The sequence below is a fragment of the Mesitornis unicolor genome, unplaced genomic scaffold (assembly GCF_000695765.1).
Source record: "Mesitornis unicolor isolate BGI_N332 unplaced genomic scaffold, ASM69576v1 scaffold8886, whole genome shotgun sequence".
Lineage (NCBI taxonomy): Eukaryota > Metazoa > Chordata > Aves > Mesitornithiformes > Mesitornithidae > Mesitornis > Mesitornis unicolor.
Window position 1 is genome coordinate 1 of NW_010191686.1, and position 22,932 is coordinate 22,932.

Genomic DNA, 22,932 nt, shown 5'->3' on the forward strand with positions numbered 1-22,932 from the left:
TTCTGTGATTCTGTGATTCTGTGAATACTTTGCTCAAAATTCTGAATGATGCTATGTGGCCTTATAAAGAGATACAGCAGTGTGAAAGCAAAGGCTTTCCTAAATGCACTAGTATTAATTTATTTGAAAACATAATTTAGGTGTGTAACAAAAAGTGGATATTATTTGTTCAGCTGATTATAAAATTTTTGGTTGTAGCAGTGATAGATCAGTAACATTTTTATAATTTAGTCATAGACCATGGATATGGTCAGGCATTTCTTCAACTCTATGAATAGAGGTATCTGAATTAATCCATGTTTCCCTTATAGTTTATGAGATGATACAATTCTGCACACTTTGTATTGTTTCTGTCTGAGCCAAAGTCTCAAAGGGCAAGAAAGTTTCAGCAGTATGATGAGAAGTTCCTCTGTGTATGCTCTTGTGTACGTATACATTTTTCTGTAGGACTGTGTAGCCACAAAAAATCTGCTAATTTGGCAGTGCTACTGCCCATAAATGTAGTGGGTGTCTTGATTTAAGTTTTTATTATTTTGTGTGTGTGGTTTGTTGTTCTTTTTCCCTTGGATGTCATAATTTACAAGTAAGAGGAAGGCAAAAGTATTCCTGCTTTTCTTTATTTCTCTGCTGTGTATCTGAGAACATAGCTTGCTTATACAATAGCCTTAATGGAAACTACGAATGCTAAAGTAGGACTGGTAATGACACTGAGTTGCTCTTTGGAAATGATAACTCATGTTGACCACTAACTCTAGGTTTATATCTGGTACTTCCACCTGTTCTTTTCCTACTTTACTTTATTTCTTGATTAAACAGTCTAGCTTTTGCATTTTATTTAATTTCATATTTTATTTAATAATACTAATTTTAGGAAACAGCTCACTAATCCAGTACAGAAGGGCAGAGGTTGCCTGGGTTCTACATTTCCTAAAAACTGAGGTTTTTTAGGTATCCATAGTCTCTGTTGAGGATTTGATAGTTGCTGCAACTATGCAGTCAGGAGGATTTGTATGATAATGTCTTCTAAACAGCACAGCTGATGAAGTGTGCTACTGCAGAACTGAACTGTGGTGTGAGCAATACAGCTTTTATTTCATCTTTTTACCTCTTGTTTTCATTGGTATAATGCACTGTGAAATCAGATGTGAAACTTGGGAGCATACCAGTAAAGGATATAACTAGCTGCAGAAGGAATAAATACAGTCAGATACCTTTTATCTCCCAAGGGAGAGAAAAGAAACAGATGCATTCCGGTGAATTAGTGAAAATTTGGGTTTTAAAATTTTCCAGCCAGTTCTTGTGGCTGTAGCTGAGCCTTTCAGGCTCTGCTGGCTGCAAACTATGGAGATGCAGACCTTTTTTTCTTTCTTTTTTTGCCTTTTTAAAAAAAAGATTAAACAAAAGATATTCGGCACTTGCGATAATCGTGGCCCCTCCTACTGTACCAGTTGAAACCACTCCCTACATAACCAAAACATATCACTCCCTATGAGTCTGAAGGTATTTTACATTTCAGTACAAGCTTTTGTGCACTGAACCACATTTCTTACAGAGAGTTCATTTGAAAAAAAGGAAAGTAATTTTTTTTAGAGACAAATAAGAATGACTTAAACAGCACCTCATTTTCAGAGCTCAGAAGCACCGTAAAATTGAGCTTGAGGCACTAATCTGCTTCAATTGAAAATACTGGAATTATGTAATCTAGTAATTGTTTTGGTGTTGATTTCTGTTTTCCAGTTCAGAATCCAATGCATATAGCATTTAAATTGTTGCTAAAAGTATTTAAGATTATATATTTATGAATGTAAAGCTTATTAATGTAGAATCATATCACAGATCTTTGAGGAGCTTCTTGTAATTTTGAGTAAATTTTAGCACAGGACTCATAATACTTACATGTCTTCAGGTTCTGTGTTTTTCATTTCAACTGTGCCTTCTGTCATGGCTTGGATGACTTATATTTCCCACTGGTTTGATGAAGATGATTGGTATGAAGGACAACAACGAGTAAGAATTGTTTAAATCATTATTTTCTCTTTTACTTCCTTTATATTTTTTTTTCTTTAAGCTGCTGTTTATTATATTACTAGTACCAAAAGTAATATTCCCATAACGGTAGAAAGTAGGGATTTTTTAGTAGTTTTAATGAGGTCTTGAATCATAGATAAGCACATCTAAAATTATTTCTTTGAAAATTAGTGTTGCTAGCTGGATAAAAGATATTGAAAGTTTGCTAGCCACCCACTTGCATTTTTTAGGTTGCATAATTTAATAAGTAGTAATTCTTTAATATGTAATAGGATAGAAATCAAGCATTTACTTGTATTGTATTAGGAGGAATTAATATACTGCACATGAAATAAGGTAAAATAATTATAAGCAGTAATTGAGTAAAACAAAAGTATTTGAAATATATTAAATTCACCTAGGGACATTTCCAGATTACACCTTGGTTATCTGTATATTTTTGTTAACATTTTTCCACGGAGGAGGAGTCGTTACTATAGCAACATTTGCAGGATATCTTGGATTTTTTTAAATGTTCATTAACTGCGTGCCTTGGGCAAGCTTGATCTACTGCTGCCTGCATAGATTTATGGTGGGAAGTGAATAGGCTCCTTTATGTAACTATATATTTCTGTAATTTCTATTTCTCATTTTGACAGTATATTCTCAGCTATTGAATCGGAATGCAGGAGATGCTACTGATACATAAGGGCCAACAGCTATTTAAATTGTATTATTGTGTATTACTTGGTTTTTATATAAGCTATATGCTTCTAAGTGTTTAAAACTAGCAGATTTTAGTATTTTTTCACTATTCTCATGTTACATGTCACTCGTGATATGTTTCAGATGTGAAATTATCTTTTAATAGCTGCTTATCAGGGATTCAGATCTAAAATGTCTCAAGAGGTAACTTTATCTGAAATCAAAAATGTCTTCTTGGCAATTTGCCAGCAGAAAATAAATCTTCTGGTGATGATGGCAGCTCTGGGTTGGAAGATGAGAACAAAATTCTTGTGGAGGCTCTTGGATGCATTATACTGAGATCAGATATGGTTGTATGTATTTCTTTGTACTACATGCGGTACCTGAAAACTAGATTTCTGGTACTATACTCCTTAGATGATGGTTTTGTTACCATTGTTAGGTATGACATCTTGGGCTGATTAGGTGGGTAGTTCAGCATCGCTAGTGCTATGTTGTTAGAAACAGCAGCATTTCTCTGTGCTCTGTTTTAAACCATACTATTACTCTTGATTATCTTGTTAAAATTGCATGATAAATGATATGCTAGTTAAACTGTACAACTAGTATAGTCAAGACAGTCAAAACCACTCCTTTCTAAGACTTACTCCAAGTTAGGATTTTTAATGTTAAATTGTTGGAAGGGATCTTAAAGATTATCCAGTCCAACCTTACTGCCATCGGAGGGGACGCCCACAACTTTCCTGGCAACCTGTTCCAGTGTCTCACTATCCTCACAGTAAAAAATTTCTTCCTAATATCTAGTCTAAATCTACCATCTTCTGGTTTAAAACCATTCCCCCTCATTCTATCGTTTTACTGACTAGCAAAAGAACACGATTATTTAAATATCATTTTAAATGAACAAGTGTTCTACTAGTGTTCACACCCATTTTAAACCTCCACAATAAACTCAGAGCCAAATTACAGAATCACAGAATGTTAGGATTTGGAAGGGACTTCAAAAGATCATCCAGTCCAACCCCCCTGCCAGAGCAGGATCACCTAGACTACACAGGAACATGTCCAGGTGGGTTTTGAATGTCTCCAGAGGAGGCGTCTCCACAACCTCTGTGGGCAGCCTGTTCCAGATTTTAAACCTCCACAATAAACTCAGAGCCAAATTACAGAATCACAGAATGTTAGGATTTGGAAGGGACTTCAAAAGATCATCCAGTCCAACCCCCCTGCCAGAGCAGGATCACCTAGACTACACAGGAACATGTCCAGGTGGGTTTTGAATGTCTCCAGAGGAGGCGTCTCCACAACCTCTGTGGGCAGCCTGTTCCAGTGCTCCGTAACCCTTACAGTAAAGAAGTTTTTCCTCATATTCAGATTGAACCTCCTATGCTCCAGAATGATGGTTTAGGTTGGGTTACTAAAGCATGTTTGATTTTGATGGTGACTTAGGTATTAGTACAGGAGTCTGTTAGGAGCCTGGCAAGTTGAAGTAATTGCTTGACAGAGAAGATTTAGTAACACCAGACTGCAGTGAATTTTCATGTAAGACGGCTGGTTTGCTCTGAGATAGCATGGTGGCACCATGTAACTGGAGATACTCATCCTGCTGTCCACCAACACCCCCAGGTCCTTTTCTGCTTGGCAAGAGATTTACTACTAGAATTGATTTGGTTGGATGGATGGTTGCACTCAGAGAGTTGTGGTCAATGGCTCAATGTCCAAATGGAGACCAGTGATGAGTGGTGTTCCTCAGGGATCGGTACTGGGACCAGTGCTATTTAACATCTTTGTTGGTGACATGGACAGGTGGATCTGTGGAGATCAGTGGGAGATTCTGCCCCTCTGCTCTCGTGAGACCCTACCTGGAGTACTGCATCCAGTTCTTGGGCCCCCAACAAAAGAAGGACATAGACCTGTTGGAGCAAGTCCAGGGGAGAGCCATGAAGACGATCAGGGGGCTGGAGCACATCCCCTATGAGGCCAGGCTGAGAATTGGGTTTGTTCAGCCTGAAGAAGGCAAGTCTCTGGGTCAACCTTATTGCGATGTTCCAGTACCTGAAGATCGCCTACAGGAAAGAGGGGGAGGGACTCTTTATCAGGGAGTGTAGTGATAGGATGAGAGGTAATGGTTTAAATTGAGAGAAAGTGGATTTAGAGTAGATATTGGGAAGAAATTCTTTACTGTGAGGGTGATGAGACACTGGCACAGGTTGCCCAGGGAAGTTGTGGATGCCCCCTCCCTGGAAGTGTTCAAGGCCAGGTTGGACAGGGCTTTGAGCAACCTGGTCTGGTGGGAGGTGTCCCTGCCCATGGCAGGAGCGTTGGACTGGATGAGCTTTAAGGTCCCTTCCAACCCAATCCATTCTATGATTCTATGATCATAAGTTACAAAAGGTCATCTGCAACTGCTGGATACAAGAATCTTGCTGAGGCTTCTGATTTTTTTGAAGAATCTTGCTCAAATTAAAAGCCTCATCCAAGATGCTCTCTTCTGGCCTCTGGTTAATCTCTTGATTCTTCTGGAGCCACAGACAGTCTGTGTGCCATGAATTCTATACAAAAGTAGAAAAAACTTTCCTAGTCCTTGCACAGAAGCAGACAGACTCTCTGCCTATGTTGCTCTGTGGTAGACTAGTGACCAACCAGACACTTTAACAAGTGGTAGACTACCTAGATTAAATCCTGCGGGGAAGTATGAAGAGTTTAACTTTTGTTTAGAGCAGTACATGCATAAAGCTACATAATTATGCTACATTATTGTACATTGTGACTGTCATGATTAATATATTCAGTCTTTGCTCATCTCTTGCCCAGAAGCAATTCCTTAAAGTAGCATGTGTGTAGTCTCAGTAAAACTATTTATAGACCTACATTAGTAATTGCAGTTTGATTGGCCACATCAAGAACTGAAAATTCTTTACCGTTTTGCGGTACTCCACACAAAGTGGAGTGAAGATTTTTTTCTTTAAAGGGAGTAGCTTAACTGATACTGACATATCTGGTTCTTAAGAAATTATAACTGAAATATGATACTGCCATCTATTTCTTTGTTTCTAACCTTTTATTCCTATAGATCTGTTAAAAACTAGGATTGGTGATCTTGGACAATATACATATTTTCAAAGTTTTCACAGTGTAAGAGTTCTTCTCATCTTCTGGTGTTCTTACTTTTGAGATTCTTCAGATTCATAACCCAGTACATGTAAATTTATTTAAGTTTAATGGATAGATAGCATAGAATAGAATTTATAAAATGTGCTAACTTCTTAAATGCCCCTTCCAGAAACATTAAAGTTTTTGGAAATTTAATTGCTCTGTGTAGTCTTAGTAAATTTAATTTGTCTATTGGCTTTTAAGTTACATATGTACCAGAATAATTCCAATTATCCTTTACTTCATGGGTCTAGAAATAATAATCAGAATTTAATTTCTTAACATTGCTATAATAAGCTTGGTGTTTTCCAGCCCCAATGGAAGAGGGTTAATACTAACTATGCTTACGTTCTTACATGAGACTCTGCTATTGAGGCAGGCACAGTTGTAAGAAGTTGGTTTCCTCTGTGTCTTGCAGACACGCAGAGATTGCTTGGTAAGTTTGGTGACCTTAATGTTTTTGACAAGATAAATTCATTGTCCGTTTTCTGGTGCTTCAGACTGGTCCCATTGGATAGGGTGATAATTTGAAAGTGTATGGTTCACAGGTCACATTTTCATCTCATATGAATTTTACCACAAAGATGGTTAAATATACCCAATTACTTTAAGGAGAAATCACATTTTTATCACTAAAGAAGATCTTTAATTAATACATTATTATTGACATATTGATGAAAATACTAGTACCTGGGGTCAATAATCTGGATGAGATATAACACTTTTATACGTCTAACATACAGAAGAGACTGCAAGTTTCCCACATAGGAAAACATAGAAACTTAATTGGAAGATAGTGACAACAGAATGAACAAAAGCAGAGGACACTAACCCTTTACTACATATAGTTGTTCAGAAATTAGGGGTTTGTATATACAGGAGCATATTGATTAGCATAAAGATACTTTATATTCATTTTTGTCTTCATGCCATATTGTGTATGCACTCATTTGGACAGGTCATACACCATATAGACCACAATCACTAACAGTGTAAGCGTGTGTTACTGGCTATGCATGATGGCTATACATTTACGAATACTTACAACGTGCAAGCATATCTCTTGATAATGAAAGAATATTAAGTTATGGATTTAAAGAGCTATTATTATTCTGTAAATATCATTGTAGTACAATTGGGAAATACAAGAAGTGATGAAATACACCGAGTAGCTGAAGCAGAGAAAAAGGATTACGTTTAAATTAAAATGGTGTCTGTTAAAGAGCTGCAGTTGCCAGGCTACTGACATTAACTGCATTATTCTGGGAACATCAAGGTTTAGTTCCTTCATCTGTCAAGTAAGGTGATTTCATTCTACAGCCAGAACAAGATTTTGCATTTCTAGGAGCAGCAAGGTATTGGAATGAACATCGAAATTCTTAAATGGTTTACAAAAAATGATACCTATGCTATGGTAGGGATTATTAGGCATTTATCTCTAAGTTGTTGATATATAGCCGTGTCTATGTATCTAGTCCATTCAGTTGTTATTTTTAAATAACATTAAGTCTGTGGTAAATTTCAGTTTAATGGTTTTTTTTTCTATATTTGGCAACAAGGAAGGGCTTAGAATGTTGCTGCTCATGCCAATTGAAAAGAGAGGTTTTTTGTTGTTTCCCCTCTTCCCTTCATCTCCTTGGAAACTATGGGCATCCTTTGATAGCTTTCCCAGCTTTACATTTTATACATGCACAGGTTTTGTTCAGTGTATACTTGAGTTCAATATATTTACTTGTACATCCCTTATTTTGGTATAAAATGTGTTTTTAATGAAATATGAGAAAAATCTCCATTGTATAAAAGTGCAGCATTTGTAAAATCATACACATATGTAAATATTTATTCAGTTATACTGCATTTCTAGTTTTCTGCCATTTTACTCAGGCTGTTCTGATGAATGCTGGTTCCTCCCTTACTATGTTCAACAGAAATCTATAATGTCTGAAGAGATCTGCAGGAAACTATTTTAATGAGTGATACTTACAAGAAAATAACAGTCAGTATGCCACAGAATTGTAATTTCTTCTTCTAGATGCTATTGTACTGAATTTCAAAGCAAATGTTTCTTCTTAGTTACAGTGTTTTTTTGTAAAACAGTATATAATTCTTTACAAGCAGCAGGAAATATGAACAGGTCTAAACCAGCAAATCTTAGTAAATGAAGTGCAAATTCTTTTCTATAATACAGCTCAGAATATTTTACATATGTACTTTTTTATGTATACTTAAATAGGAAGAAAACTAAATGAAGAATCAAAGTTTAATAATGCTTCTTAAGCATGGATTATTAACTCAGTGCAATAAATATCACAAAGCAGCATATTTCGTCTAAATGTTGGTCATATTTAGGAGACATTTTCATTTGAATTTCATACCTTAAGAAAAATAGTACATTATCCAAAAAATTGTTTTAAATGAAACTTGTGAATAAGGCTTCTATTGGTGAATTTCTTCACCAAAAACTAATATAAAGTTACCTTTTGTCTTTAATGTAGAACAAAGAGAACTCAAATGTGTTCTTTTATTTGAAATACAGTACTTCATATGACATATCCAGTTATGGTTACAGACATACATTTAGATCTAGTTTGAAATAATTTTATAGCCATTTGATGACAATGATTTTTTGGTCATGATTCATCTAGCCTGAACTCTAATGGATGATGTATACATTTGGAAACCATTAAAATAGCCTAAACTATGCAGGTGTCCTGATGACATGGAAAAAATGTATGAAAGCATCTTCATTGTTAATCAGCTGCATGGAAAACATGGAAATAGTAGTGCTAGTAGTGGAATTGACTCCAAACCCAAAGCGGGAGTCTGTTTTGTGTTACCATGTTAACTGTAAAACCAGTGTGGAGGACCTTTTTCTTTTTGTTCTAGATTTCAGCACTTAAGCTTGGAATCCTCCTTATTCTCAGCCACTTAGAATAGTATTTTTCTATAGACTAGATTCCATGTAGTCAGGAATAACTTCTCTCATATCAAGGCAGAAAGTAAGATCTACTGAATATATTAATGGGATTTTTTTAAGGAATACAGATTACTGCAGAATCCTGCAAGACAAATCTGTTGTTACTCCGAAAGAAACATTTGTGGAATAATGTTTCAGCATCTGTAAGACATGTTAGCTTTACAGTCAATTTTACCTGTACTCAAACCACAAATTAAACAAGATTTAAGATAATATTTTCTTACAGATTAAACTTCATCATATCAGGAACCTCTTAACTCCCATATGAGAAGGCAAAAAATAGGATCTGTGCAAAATGAGACAAATCTGTTATTACTATCAATTAAATATTTGGGCATTCTTAGTATCTAAAGAGATGTTAACTTTTAATCAGTCTTACGTGTGGTAAACATAGAAACTGCACCTATGATAATCCAGTATTGTACATTTAATTCTATTTTACCATGGCTTTTTTGATGTTCCTTATCTGATTGCTGGCATACCTAGTGTTTTAACCATCATTTTTCCTGGAATCAAGAGCAGAAACCAGGAGTTCTGGTTCCAGATATTACTCTGCATTTTGGCAAATTGTTATGCAATCAACGAGATTACTTTAGTGTCAGAAAAAGTGGTTGTTAATGGTGCCTGTTATTTTTTTGTTGTTAGTGGAAAAAGTCTTTGTTGCAGTTCTGAATGACCCAAGTCCAAATATTTCTGAATACATGTGATGGGTACTTTAATTGCACAGAAGAGACCTCTGGAATTTGTAATTTTACTAGATGCTGAAAGAACACTACAATGGCAAAATCAGAAATGTGGAGTCTATTTTTTGACACTATGTAAGGATGATGATAATTATTTAAATAATAAGATAAATTTCTTTCTGTGAGACTCATTTATAACATGAGATAGAATGCAAATGAACTGCAAGGTGATGTAATTTATAGAACTGTTCTCTCTAGAATCTCTAATTTATTTGCTGCAGAAGTCAGGAGAATTAATACTGTTGGCAGAGGCAAAGGAAGTCTAATAGCCAAAGCACTGGTCTGCAGCAGAGCTGGATTTTGTGACTTTTTTCTGTTTATCTTTATTCTGTTGTACAGTCTCCTTTACCAAAATTTTCGGGAGTTAATGTGGATGTTTCCTTTTCTTTAGGCATTTAGAACTCAGAACGCTTAAGCACTATAGCTACAGTCAGTGATATCTTTGAGATGTTCAGTCCCAAATGTTCAATCTGATCCTGATGTTCTGCTAAAGAAGCACCCAAAATAAATCTCTGAACTTTATTTTTTTCTTTCACACTTTCCAAAGTTAGAGAGACTTACAATCTCATGGATGTTGCTTCTTCCTTCTATTTATTCATTACTATTTAACTGCCAAGTAGATATCCCAAGCAAATAGAAAAAATGGAAGATAAAATTGATTATTCAACTTAATTTTCATCCCTTATATACATGTATTAAAATGAAATTTTGTAAATGTTTCTAGGAAAAGCTTTTTGTCGGTATTGACCGATAGGTGCCATACTTGTACAAAGTTTTTTCTAAATGCCCCTTAATACTAATGCCATTCAGAAAAATATTTCCCCCTCCATGCAGTTGATCTCAATTAGATGGAAAGTATCTACAGACAGCATTTCCCTCCTGAAGCTGTTACACAGCAATGCATTGTATAACCAACCCTTGCACTTGATCAACAATTGCTGCTCAAAATGCTTTATTGCATTTGAAGTTTCCTTTTTTTTCTTTTTAATTTCAGTTCCTTTCTGGGGCTTGAAAGTGTACCTAACACTTGGTAAATCGAACATAAATCTCCTGATCTTTTAAAGATCATAGTCTCAGCTCTTGACTGTAAGATCCCATCTTCCACACTCTGTGTAATGTTTTGCCACATAATGTCCCTCAGTCCATGGATCTATCTACAGTATAAACATGTCCTTAAATGATACATTTTATAACATAGTTGGAAGAGTAAGTTTTTATGTCTGGACCTTACTTGAGCCCATGCTAGTGATAAAGCCATAAATGTTTCTGCAAGTTAATGGAACAGGCATTGATCAGTTGACAATTCGCTTAAACCAGGGACATTCGTATCACATGAAGACTGGTTTCTAAGTGAGTTCAGAGATTCTGTAAAACTGATAGCCTTCCCTACGTCTCTGCTCTAAATAAATGCAACACGGCTCATTTTGAATCTTTTCTTAAATCTAAGAATCACAAAATAATTGAGGTTGGAAAGGACCTCCGCAGGTCATCTTGTGCAACCCACCCACAAGTTGAATTTTAACCATAGCTTTGCAAATGTGTGCATTCTTGGTCTTAGCAGAGTATGTAAATGGATCATAGAAAAATGGCCAGGCTCGTGTGCTCTAAGTAACATTTTGACATTATCACGAATCAAATACGGGGTAGGTGGATAATTGGTCTGGCCCAGCGAAGCATTTCTTGTGTTTTTATGGTAAAGTTGGTTGTTGCCTCATTCTGAGCAGAGCTGGTCGTTTGAGACTTGTCTTGGACAATGAAGGCATAGTTCTCTGTACAATAATACAGTAATGTTACACTAAGTTTTGCTTTTTATTTTCCACAATGTCTTTCAAATTTTCTGTTAAATAGTAATTATTAGAAAATTTAGAAAGCTTCTTCAAAAGGGATTCTGATAATAAATAATGCATAGTTGTTCTATGCAAGTTGCTTGAAGACCTTTTTAGTCACAATGTTTAACTTACCTAAAACAAAAGTATTAGCATATGGTCTGTTTTGTCTGGCTGTCTTTCTGGAGGATGAAGGGAAGAAGAGAACAGAAAGGGCATTACACTGTAATGTAGAAAGTGGTGAATCAGCCTGCAGTAGAAAATGAAAGTGATGAGACCAGCTTCAGCTAGTACAAATCAAGAACTGTTTGAGTTTTCATGTCCTGTCCCTCCCTGCTCTCCCTTTTTTTTCTCCCAAGTGGATTCCTGTGAATGGTGTTAAAATCCCTTTCTTGTGTAGCACTGAAACCTGTGAAAATCTGTTTGGCTTTATTTTGGCTTCGTGCATTTGTACCTCATAAACACAATTTGTTGCTGTTATAATGTAAAGGCTAGCTGTATTTTTAAGGCACATATGTGTATGTTATTTATGGGAACAAAAGTCTATTATTAATGTTTTTTAACACTGTCGTCTTGTCTAATGAATTTCTGTTTTGCGTCTTTAAAGGCAAAAATGTCACACGTTAAACAAGTGGGACTTTTAGCTGCTGGATGTCAGCCATGGAACAAGGATGTATGTGCTGCTAGTGGGGACAGATTTGCCTACTGTGCTACCCTTGCTATTTATATTTATCAGGTAAGATCATTTTTATTTAACAGACTAGTTACATTTTTGCATTGTTTCTGTCTTGCTTTGTAGAAACAATAAATGTTTCTACAATGCTCTTAAAAGTATGATTGCTGCTGAGAAGATGTCCATGTAAAAAGCTCAATCTTCCATTCAAGACACTCCTTCCAAATTATTTTTTCCTCATTGTTACAACTAGTGCAAAAGATTCGTGCAAGCTTTATATTTGAAGTTGTGTGTGTCAAGAATTATTTTTAAGAGACAGGGTCTCAATTCAGCAAACATTTAAGATTAATGAAGTCCAGTGATAGAAGAGAGGGTTCCAAGAGAGAAATGAAGCAATTCTATGGTTTCATTTGAAGCTGTAGTGTAAAAGTAGTCTTCTGAAGTAGTTTAATCCACTATGCAGAGCTGTGGATTCAATTGCTCACCTTTCTTTGTTTTGGAACAAGTTATTACTTTCTTAATTTCTCAGCTGCTCAGCACCATGGTCTTCTGAAGTTCAAAGGTACTATACATCAGCATGTAACAAAGCAATAGAAATGCTGTGACATGAAATTTTCAGGCTGAGACATATGTCAAGAAATAAAGGATATGCTTATTTTAACTTCAAGAGTTATACTGCTAGTAGGATTAAAGTAAAGAAAATTTACTGTGTCAGTTTTGGGCATTTTATGTATTTATTTTTTTTTTTTTTAGTACAATGCGATTTAGGAAATGAGCAGGATTTCAAACTTCTTTTCATATTCCACCCTGTTTAACCTCTTGCATATTGCTAAATGGTTGATACCATGCCTATAAATAAAGCATTTTAGGATTGGGTTTGAGTGCAGTTATTAATGGAATATAATAGTTTGTAAGTGAAGAGAGAACAGACTGTGTTAATACTGGTTGGGCTAATTGAATATTTAACAACTTTTCTGTCCAGTCAAATGTATGAGAGTTTAATTTACTGAGGTGTCAGGTACTGACAATTGTGAAATCCACTATAAATTCATCCGTGAGCCTAATACTGTTACATGAATTATTCTCCAACCCAACAGTACTTAAAGTGAGTTTATGAAATTTGTATTTCTAAAATAAACTTTATGTTTTGTTTAGCTGGATCACCGATACAATGAATTCAAGCTCCGGGCAATTATGTCTGAACATAAGAAGACAATCACAGCCATATCTTGGTGTCCCCACAATCCTGACATGTTTGCGAGTGCCAGTGCAGATAGTTTAGTGATTATTTGGAACATGACTGAACAGAAAGTTGTGGCCAAGCTGGACAATACTAAAGGTATTTCAGACATGGAGATCTATTTGATCCATATAGCTTTTTTATCCACTGGTATCAGAAATATTTGATACAGAGTAAATTCTAAGCAGTTGGTAGGCCAGAGGTTTAACAATTGCATAACACAATATTCTTGTCAAATTTGTTGCAGTTCATTTTAGAAAAGAATGATACTGTCTTTGAGTAAATTGCCCTGAACCATCTAATAATTGGTAAAGAAATAGGTTATTATTATTATTTTCTAAAGTACTTGACCAATTCAATAATGCACTTTGCTATTGATTTCTTCTTGAGCAGAAAATAAGCAGCTTTTTCCATCACTATATAAAATGATAATTAAATTTTAAACCCTGTGTATTTTCATGATAACTTCATGGAAGTGAAAGCAAATAAAATGTAACCTTAAACAGGTTGAAATATAAATTATCAGTGAATTTGACAAAGTTACTTGTTTAAATAACCTAATACTTTTCTACCTACATTTTCTCTCGGGACTTGAAACTGCTGATTAGAAGATTGTAGTAGAAGCTTAGGGGGTTAAAAATCTGTGTTTGCCACCTTTCTCTGCCCAGTTCTGTTTCATTCTCTTGATTCAAAACCAGTACAGGTATTTCTGTTCTTACAGTGAATCTCTGTCAGGTGTCCTTGGCTCTTGTATTTACATTCTTGGAAAACAGATGCAACACAAGAACAGTCAGTATTTCATGATCTTCTAAGACATTTCAGGACCTCCTACTCTGTTTTTTTCCAGAGCACCTAGGATACCTCTGAAAATCTTGTCCATCTTGCATATCTTGAAAAAGGAATAAGTAGGAAAAAAACCACATTGAGATATCTATCCTAATAGGAATATTGTATCAGATTATGCACTAATATAAAAACTAATGATTATTTTTCAATACATTTGTTGTTTAAAAAACTACTTCAGCCAATGACTACGTGTGAAAAATATTATTATTTTAAACTTTTTAAAAGCAAATTTACTTTTAGGATAATGTGTTTAAAGCTCCTACTAATGCTGCTTTTCCTCTCTTTGACACTGCAATATTGAAGTGTCTAATCCCAAACACTTTTGAATTTTCAGCTTGAGGAGTTTGTCTTAGTGTCATTTATTCCTTCAGATACAGAGTATTAAATTATGAGGATAGTGAGGGCTGGAGATGTTAAGATCAAAATCCTTAAACTCGAATGCCTAAAGTTAGGTGTTATGCAACTGAATTAAAACTGTCAGTTATCCAGAAGGAAGCTTTCAAGAGTTTACTTTGATTACAGAGCTAGCTTGCCAATTTTTTCACAAACATATGCCTCTATTATATTTATCTCTAAATTAAATTTCATTGTGTTTTGCAAAAATAAACATTTTAAAGTTTTTGGTACTTTACCAGCTTAGTAGCAAATACCTGATAATAAAACATAACGGTGAATGGAATTGTGAATGAATTAAAGTGTTGTTTACAGAATCAGGCTTATCCTTTTTCATATGTATGATTGTCTTTGGCACTAACGAAATCAAGTATAAGTATCACAAAATACGGCCCATCAAAGTAGTGTTAAAATAATCTGGGAAATAATTCTACTTCCCGCCTATGGATATGCGTAATTTACATTTACACTATAATATGTTCACAAAGTTTTCTAAATTTCAATCTGATCATTTTTATGTAGAAGAATAATTATTTGTACAGCTTTTCAAGACAATTGCTGATACTGGGTGAAGCAGTAATGCACTGAATTTCGTATCCTGGTTCTTATAAAATTTACCTGTATGTTTCAGGAATTCCTGCATCGCTTACCTGGTGCTGGAATGCAGGTGATGCAGTTGCATTTGTGTCCCACAGAGGTCCATTGTACATTTGGACTATCTCAGGACCTGACAGCGGGGTAACTGTACACAGAGAAGCACATAGTTTCTTGTCAGATATCAGTCTGTTTAGATGGCATCCAAAGAAAAAAGGAAAAGTAGTATTTGGACATACTGATGGAAGCCTATCTATTTTTCAACCAGGTAAAAACTGATACGATAAAATACTTATTTTTATATATAAGTGTATGTATAGTTTTTGTCTCTCTATATGTGTGTAATTCTGCACTTTCTTCGTTTAGGTTTTGTAATGTTTGCGCATACATAAAACGTGTTCTTAGCTCTTAGTATTACTACTCCTTCCATATGACAAAAATACATTTTCTTAGATAAAGAGCACATTTTCTTTCTGTCTTCTCCCTTTTGTGACCAAGATAACATTGCAATTTCCAACAAGTACAATAAACTGGATTTCTTAGGGAATGATAACAGCTCTGATTTTCTGCTGAACTGTATTTCCCAGCAAGCTTGTTCTTCTGAATGGACTGACTTGTCTCTTACTTTGCTTGCATTTGTTCTAGTCCTGTGCTTCATATGCTTGAGTCATCTGCATTTTCATAGGTAGAATCTCATGTCATGCTTCATATTGTCTTTGTGATTTTGTTCTGTCAAAGACTGTATGGGAAGATAAAGATAAAGATTCTCTTTATATCTGAAATCCACCGAGCACATTTGTGCATACTTCATAAATAGTTCAGTGCTCTGCTAATGAAGGTTTCTTGTTGATAAGCTCCTTTGAAGCTAAAATTTAGCTCTCTTTCATAATTTTCTACAAAGACAGATTATCTGTATTAGGTGGACTATTTAATTTTTTTTTCTGACTACTTCTTTTCCTCCAGTAAAAACTGATTTTCAATTTTGTGAGAAAAGTAATTCTTTAAATAATGTGTTAATTTTACATAGTGTTAGGCAAAATTCATTCTCCCTCAGTTCACTCTACTAAGTTGTCACTCAAGATGTCACAGAGAATAGATTTCTTCAGTAGCACTGACAGAAGTAATATTGGCATTGGGAAAAGAAAATCTGTTTTAATATGTTGACCTCTAAATATGTATTGAACTGAAATTTTTCATGAAGTTTGTCAAGAATTATTTAAATATGAAAACAGATATGATAGGAAAAGGATTTAAAATGTCAAAATTATGTTCTGCAAATGCAAATATAATATTGGCTAAAAAAAAGCTAGCAGCAGTGGCAGTTTTGAATATACCACACATATGATGGTATAAAAAATTGTTTATTGAAAATTATCCATTACTGCTGGGGAAAAACTTACTTGTACTAGCTTGAAATTGAGTTTAGATTATAACAGGAATTTTACCTGTCTCTATGTTTATTTATATTTAGTTTTCATTAGTATTGTAATGTTGTACATATTCATTTAGACAATTTTAAAATAAAAATAAATTAACCATAAAATTTGTTTCCTGTTTTTAACTTCTATAAGATTCTTGGTTTCCAACAGAGGAATAAGGAGTTGAAAGTTTATACAAAGTTCATTAACAACTGAAACTATTGAAGGGATATATTTAATTTAATTTAGAAATTATCTGTTTTCTTGTGCTCTTAAAGGATCTAAAAATCAGAAACATGTCTTAAGACCAGAGTCTCTTGAAGGAACAGATGAAGAGGATCCAGTTACAGCACTGGAGTGGGACCCTTTGTCAACTGATTACCTTCTTGTTGCTAATTTACATCATGGAATTCGGCTAGTTGATTCTGAATCTCTGTCCTGTATCACAACTTTCAATTTTCCCAGTGCAGCAGCATCTGTTCAGTGTTTAGCCTGGGTGTCTAGTGCACCTGGAATGTTTATAACTGGAGGTAAGCCTTTTATTTCCTGATTTATACAAAAGTAATAAATATAGGACTAAGTTTTCAAAGTTGATACTTCAAGTGTGATCTTTCTGTTTATTAACTTTTCTACAAATAAATGCACACGTGCTTTGTACATAAAAAACCCTTAAAACTAGAAAAGAACAGAAAATTACACTGAGAAGTTTCTACTTATTTTGTATTTGTTGGGTACATAAACAAGTGACTTGAAACTATTTGTTATACTAAATATTTTCCTCATGCACACTTTAGCAACAAATATGAGAGTTTCTTTGAAAATAGCAATAAAAATGCCTTATACTAGTGGATGTCACTTCTTGCTCCCCAGCTTTTCTCTCTCAATTTTTAGAAGTATAAAAAAAAAAAAAATCTATTTCCTGCCTCTTTTCTTCACTGTAGGTATTAGTGCTCAGGTTGAAGAAGCAGTGAGTAAGGAAAGTGAAGCCATGAGAATATTTTATAATGAGAGGTTCCACAGAGTTTATCTGCTGAAGTTTAAGTAAATATTGCTAATGTTTATAATTTTTGATAGTGGTACCAGAATGGAGATGACAGTGCCTGCTTATTCTGAGTTTAATTCATTGTTGTATTTTCACTTAAATCAGTCCTTAAACTGTGTACCTATGTGTGCAGTAAAAAGAGAATACTAAATCAAAATAATAAATGTTTTTAATCAATGGTTTTTTTACATATCAGATTCTCAAGTTGGTGTGTTGCGTATTTGGAGTGTTTCACGTACAACACCTTTAGGTAATTTTAAATTGAAGAAAAGTGGTTTCCATGGTTTGCATGTGTTAAGTTCTCCTCCAAAGAAAAAGTGTAAGTGTAATTTTTATTGTTAATCATTGCAATTGCTACAAGTTAAGAGAATATTGTTTATGAATTTGTTATATGTGAGTTGATCTCTGTAAACTTTTGTCTCTGTATTTCTTCATTAAATAAAGTACCCTCTGATGACTAGACAAATGTGTAAAGGATCAAGCACTTCATACATCCCTTCTTTAGTAGGCTAGTCATTGTACATGAATTCTCAATTATTTTTGTTTGGTTTTAATCTCACTGGATTACAAAGCATTTTACTCTTTATAATTGTTGCATATTATTAAATGAAAAAAAAATCTTACCTGTTTATATCTTCTGCTTTATTTTGTTAAGCATGTTCAACACAGTATCCTGCTAAAAATCACCATACATCCTCAACAAGTGAGGCTGTTCCTCCTCCAACTTTAACCCAAAACCAAGCATTTTCTCTTCCTCCTGGACATGCTGTCTGTTGCTTCATGGATGGTGGAGTGGGGCTTTATGACATGGGAGCCAAAAAGTGGGATTTTCTTAGAGATTTGGTATGTTTCATCTCTGTCTTTTAAATAAGAGTTTATTTAACTTATATACTTTCTTCTAACAGTAGAAAATGGACAATGAAGTCTTCACAGCAGTGTAAAACAGATTCTGTCATTAAAAAGAGTCTAAATTTCTCTGAAGTTGAAAGCATTTATTGTAAAAGCTGGAATCCTGTTGTAACTATTCTGGCAGTTTTCATCCAGAAATAAAGATTTAACGGTTTGTTGGTTTTGGATTTTTTAACAGAAATTTTCATTTGATGGCCTGCTCAGAAATATTGTCTGGAGAGTTTTCTAGAATCTAGAATAAAAGTTTTAGTCAAATCACAGAGAAAATATATGCAGCTTGGACACACTCAGGTTGTGTCATTCAGTTTAAAATGACAAAGACTAAATTATTAAATCTTTGAACCAGAAGTTCAAAACTAGGTTTGTCACATAAGAGATGAACCTCTTATTCACTGGGTCTTTGATTATTCTTGAGTATTTTTCTGTCTTACTGTTCCCTTTTCTTTGGAAAAACTTGCATTATTTTCAGCTGTACTCCCACACGTGTTTGAATGGAGGCTGCTGGTTGGTGTTCCTTTTTTCCATTTTTAAAGGTTTTGGTCCTGTAAAGCAACTGAGGCTCTAAAAAAATTTTACGTATTACCTGTTTCTTTTGTATGTGTCAAGATAAATTCTACAAATGCATGTCTTAGAAAACAAGCAGTTGAGATGGTACATTTCTAATGGATTGAAGTTTAATCTGCAGTAGAGCATAGACTGTATTTAGAACATAGAAAACTCAGTGTAATACTAGAAAATTTGTAGGACATGATCAACATACAAAGGTTTATTTTTCTCAGTCAGGTGTTTTTTACCTAAAGGGCAAAATTATTTCTGTTTTAAAAAATAAATTTGGTTTGGTTTGGTTTGGCTTTGTTTGTTTAAGCTTTTTTTAGTTCTGTTTTTAGCAACTCAGTTCCAACAGAAAATGCCAACCAGTCCCTGGCATTTTCCCTGTTTTTTCAGGGCAGAGTTTTTCTGTCTTTAATATTGATCTATGAGAGGGAGAAGTGTTATGGTCCAAGCTATTTTATTCCTTTTAATTTTAACTGATGAACCAGGTTTTTTGGAACTCATAATTTATCTGATGGATTATAGTACTATGTATTTTTGAGTTTGATCTAGAGTTGGACTTCTGAAAAATATCAAACAATAAAAATGGATTAAATATTTGTTTCATTTAAGGGACATGTTGAGACCATCTTTGATTGCAAATTCAAACCTGATAACCCTGATCTTCTTGCTACAGCTTCATTTGATGGCACAATAAAAGTTTGGGACATAAATACTTTAACAGCGGTTTACACATCTCCTGGTAATGAGGGGGTTATTTATTCTCTTTCTTGGGCTCCAGGTAAGAATATTTTGCCTTGGTTCTAAATGTTCTTTGAATTAGCGTTGACTAGCAGCAATTTCCGTTATAAAAATATTAGGTTTAGATAGCAGGGTATCTTATAAGGTTTAAACATAACTGAACTATTATCTGTGAAAACCATTGAATTTGACGCGTTAAGAGTCCTTATTGAGGCTTGCTCTTATGAGGAATGATCTCAGTATTTCATAGTGAGTCAGAAGGGAGGGAGGAAAACCTCCAGAGCCTTTCTAGCAATATGTTATGCAGACGATGAAAAGGCTTTCTTTGCATGGGAAGCAGCTGGTTAAAGGAATTCAGATTCTATTTTGTGTGAAAAAGTAAAACACGTGTTTAGTTTTTTCTCTTCCTTCTTTGTGTAGGATTCTTATCAGTGAAGAGCTTTGTTTTTACTTTATTAGAATAGGGAGTATCTTTTCTGCAGAGTATTTACTTTTTTTAGAGAAGTCACTGAAGTCAGTAGGAAATTTTCTTCTCAAAACTGTTCTGCCACGCACTTAGGTGAACCCGGGAGTACATTTCTGATAGTTACTAATGTCAATAGTTGATGATTGGTAGGCTTTCTTGTTGTGTTTTAATTCTTGGGACAGCAGATGCATTTTTTTTAAAGTTCTAAATAATGTAGCTCACTGTGTTTCTTTCCTGTGCTTTTAAACTCTAAGAAATAATAGCTGACAGGACAAAATATTGTGATGGGAATCTTAATGCAGCTTGAATGTGTGAAATTATTTTCCACTTTTTTCTTTTGAGAGTCTCTTGCACACTGTTCCTCTTCACAGTTAATTTGTCTTGCTATATGGAAATTATGGCGATCTGAAATATGGTGTTTTCTTTTGTGTTATTTTGTTTTGAAATTTAAATTCAGCCTGTAGTAGACTCACATTGATAGAACAGTTTTTTTCACTGGAGGAGGTGCTTTTCAGATCTTATATTCTGATTTATTCATTTTTTAAAAATAACTTCAAGCTAATTGGAAAAGTGTGCTTCAACTTCCTTACCATCTTGTCCTAAAGTTCCTGTCCATGCCAGACAGAAATTTTTATACTATAGTTTATCTTCATTCCTAATATATAATCTAATGCATGCCACCACTTGTATTTGGTTCCAAAAGACTTTTTTTTTTTCCTATCATTCTCCTACCTGAATTTCTTTCCATCTTAAATATATACCTCTTTAGACTCCTCCTGCATTCATTGCCTTTTCTGCATCTGTAATGTGGTATAAAATAACAGTCAAAATATATATATCTAAATGTGCTATATAGCTATTTAGGAAAAGCATAGCTATATTGGGTAGAGGGTTACTGTGTTGAGGAGAATTCGATGGCTTTTGGGTTTGGTCTGAATTCAGTTTTCGGTTTCTCACTATAGAGTCATACATTCAGATTTTCCAACTTGTAGAGTGTGGTTACAGATTTAAGTACATTCTTGATGGGCTTAGGTGCTGCAGTGGTGCAAGTTTAAGAAAAGAAAGTACTGTTACATGTTCTGTCTCATTCTTCCTGATTTGTCTTAGTGCATAGGGATCTTAAATAAAAGGAAATGCTGTAGTTGCTGCAGCTTTAAGCTTGAAACATTGAGATTTTATCTCTTTTTCAATTTGAGTCATATGCATCATGGACATTTTTTTCCTGTCACCTTAACTGCAAGACTTTCAGCAGGAATTGGGGATACTCTTTTGCAACAATATAACTTTTATTTTTCCGTTTCCTCAAAACAGGAATTTAGAAAAGCAAGTCAAGCTTTTAGTGAAATTGATATTTGTGACTTTAGTATCAAATGCTGACCTTAAACTACGAAAAACTCTTGTTTGTGTGCCATTGATGACGTCTGTTTATGCTACATTTCTTGATTTTAAAATAGAAACATATTAGTCAAGCAATACTGTAAACATATGTGAGATCTTACAAATATTTTTCTCTAAAGGCGATCTGAACTGCATAGCAGGTGCAACATCCAGAAATGGTGCCTTCATCTGGGATGTTCCAAAAGGCAAAATGATAACCAGATTCAATGAGGTAAGATGAGATTACACCTTTTTTGTCTCTATGAAATGTAAGTTAGTCATTCCCTCTAGTGTCAATAAATAAAGATGGGTCTAAGTTCCTATGTTCTTAGAAGGTGATATAATATAAAAATCTATAGAAAGAATTATGTAGGTGCCAGTTTATCTATGAGGAAGAAGCATTTTTACTTCCTCAGACTGGGTTTGTGACAAGAGAATGATGAAGTACCAGATGATCTCTATTATCTTAAAAATGGTCCTGTAGTGATACACAGCAAAAGCATAGCTGACTCTTTCTTAAACATGTAGAAGTGTATGGACATATAGACTTTAAACTGAGTATTAAAATGTAAAGTGATGGTCTGACTTTTCAAACATAAGGCCCAGAAAAAGTTTTCAGTCCCTGAAGTCTAGACCAGTAAAGCTCCATTTTGTAATGTATGCCTTATTTACAATCTTGCTTTCTATAACCTGCATTCTATGCAGGCATTTGCAAGTCCTGAAACAGTAGCACCGTTGTTATTGGCAGGAGGAGCTGTTTAATATTGTGTCATAGTATTCTGTACTATTTTATGTATTCTTTGCATATAGCTGTAATCTTCAGGTTGTACAGGCATAAGTGATGTGGCATCTGTATCAGAGGACAAAGGATGCTCTTTAAAAAAACAGAGATAGTTGCAAGGCATAAAACAAATATATATATATATACATTCAGGAGTTCCTGAGTTCTAACACTTACAAGATTTGCACTTGTGCTACTGCACATCTTTTCTCAAACATTCATCCAGATACACATCCTTCTTAAGTTTTCACATACAGCATTTATTTATGCCTTTTAACTTCATTATTCCAACAAGTAGCTAACCTTTATTCAAGCTTCAGTTTCATGTAGTTATGCATTGCTCATTCTTCAATTTAACCCAGTTGTCTCTTGGATCCTGGAAGAGTGTGGCAGTTTTACAGTCTCTTCTCAGTTCCAAATTTTTGGTCTTGGATTCTTAAATATCCTGGCTATACTGGAGACTCAGAATGTGGATTTGTACAGTATAGT

The 22,932-nt window shown here is 34.5% G+C and overlaps 1 protein-coding gene across 1 annotated transcript in view; it reads left to right on the forward strand.

The window, feature by feature from the left end:
• Positions 1 to 1,941: 1,941 nt before the first annotated feature.
• WDR17 (WD repeat domain 17) overlaps positions 1,942 to 22,932 on the forward strand; it is a 28,123-nt gene continuing 7,132 nt past the window's right edge. The window contains exons 1-9 of the mRNA XM_010186822.1: positions 1,942 to 2,007; positions 12,019 to 12,147; positions 13,240 to 13,423; positions 15,195 to 15,425; positions 16,854 to 17,105; positions 17,814 to 17,936; positions 18,273 to 18,460; positions 19,691 to 19,859; positions 21,803 to 21,894. Coding sequence (XP_010185124.1) covers positions 1,942 to 2,007; positions 12,019 to 12,147; positions 13,240 to 13,423; positions 15,195 to 15,425; positions 16,854 to 17,105; positions 17,814 to 17,936; positions 18,273 to 18,460; positions 19,691 to 19,859; positions 21,803 to 21,894 — 1,434 coding nt within the window. The remainder of the gene's footprint in view (positions 2,008 to 12,018; positions 12,148 to 13,239; positions 13,424 to 15,194; positions 15,426 to 16,853; positions 17,106 to 17,813; positions 17,937 to 18,272; positions 18,461 to 19,690; positions 19,860 to 21,802; positions 21,895 to 22,932) is intronic.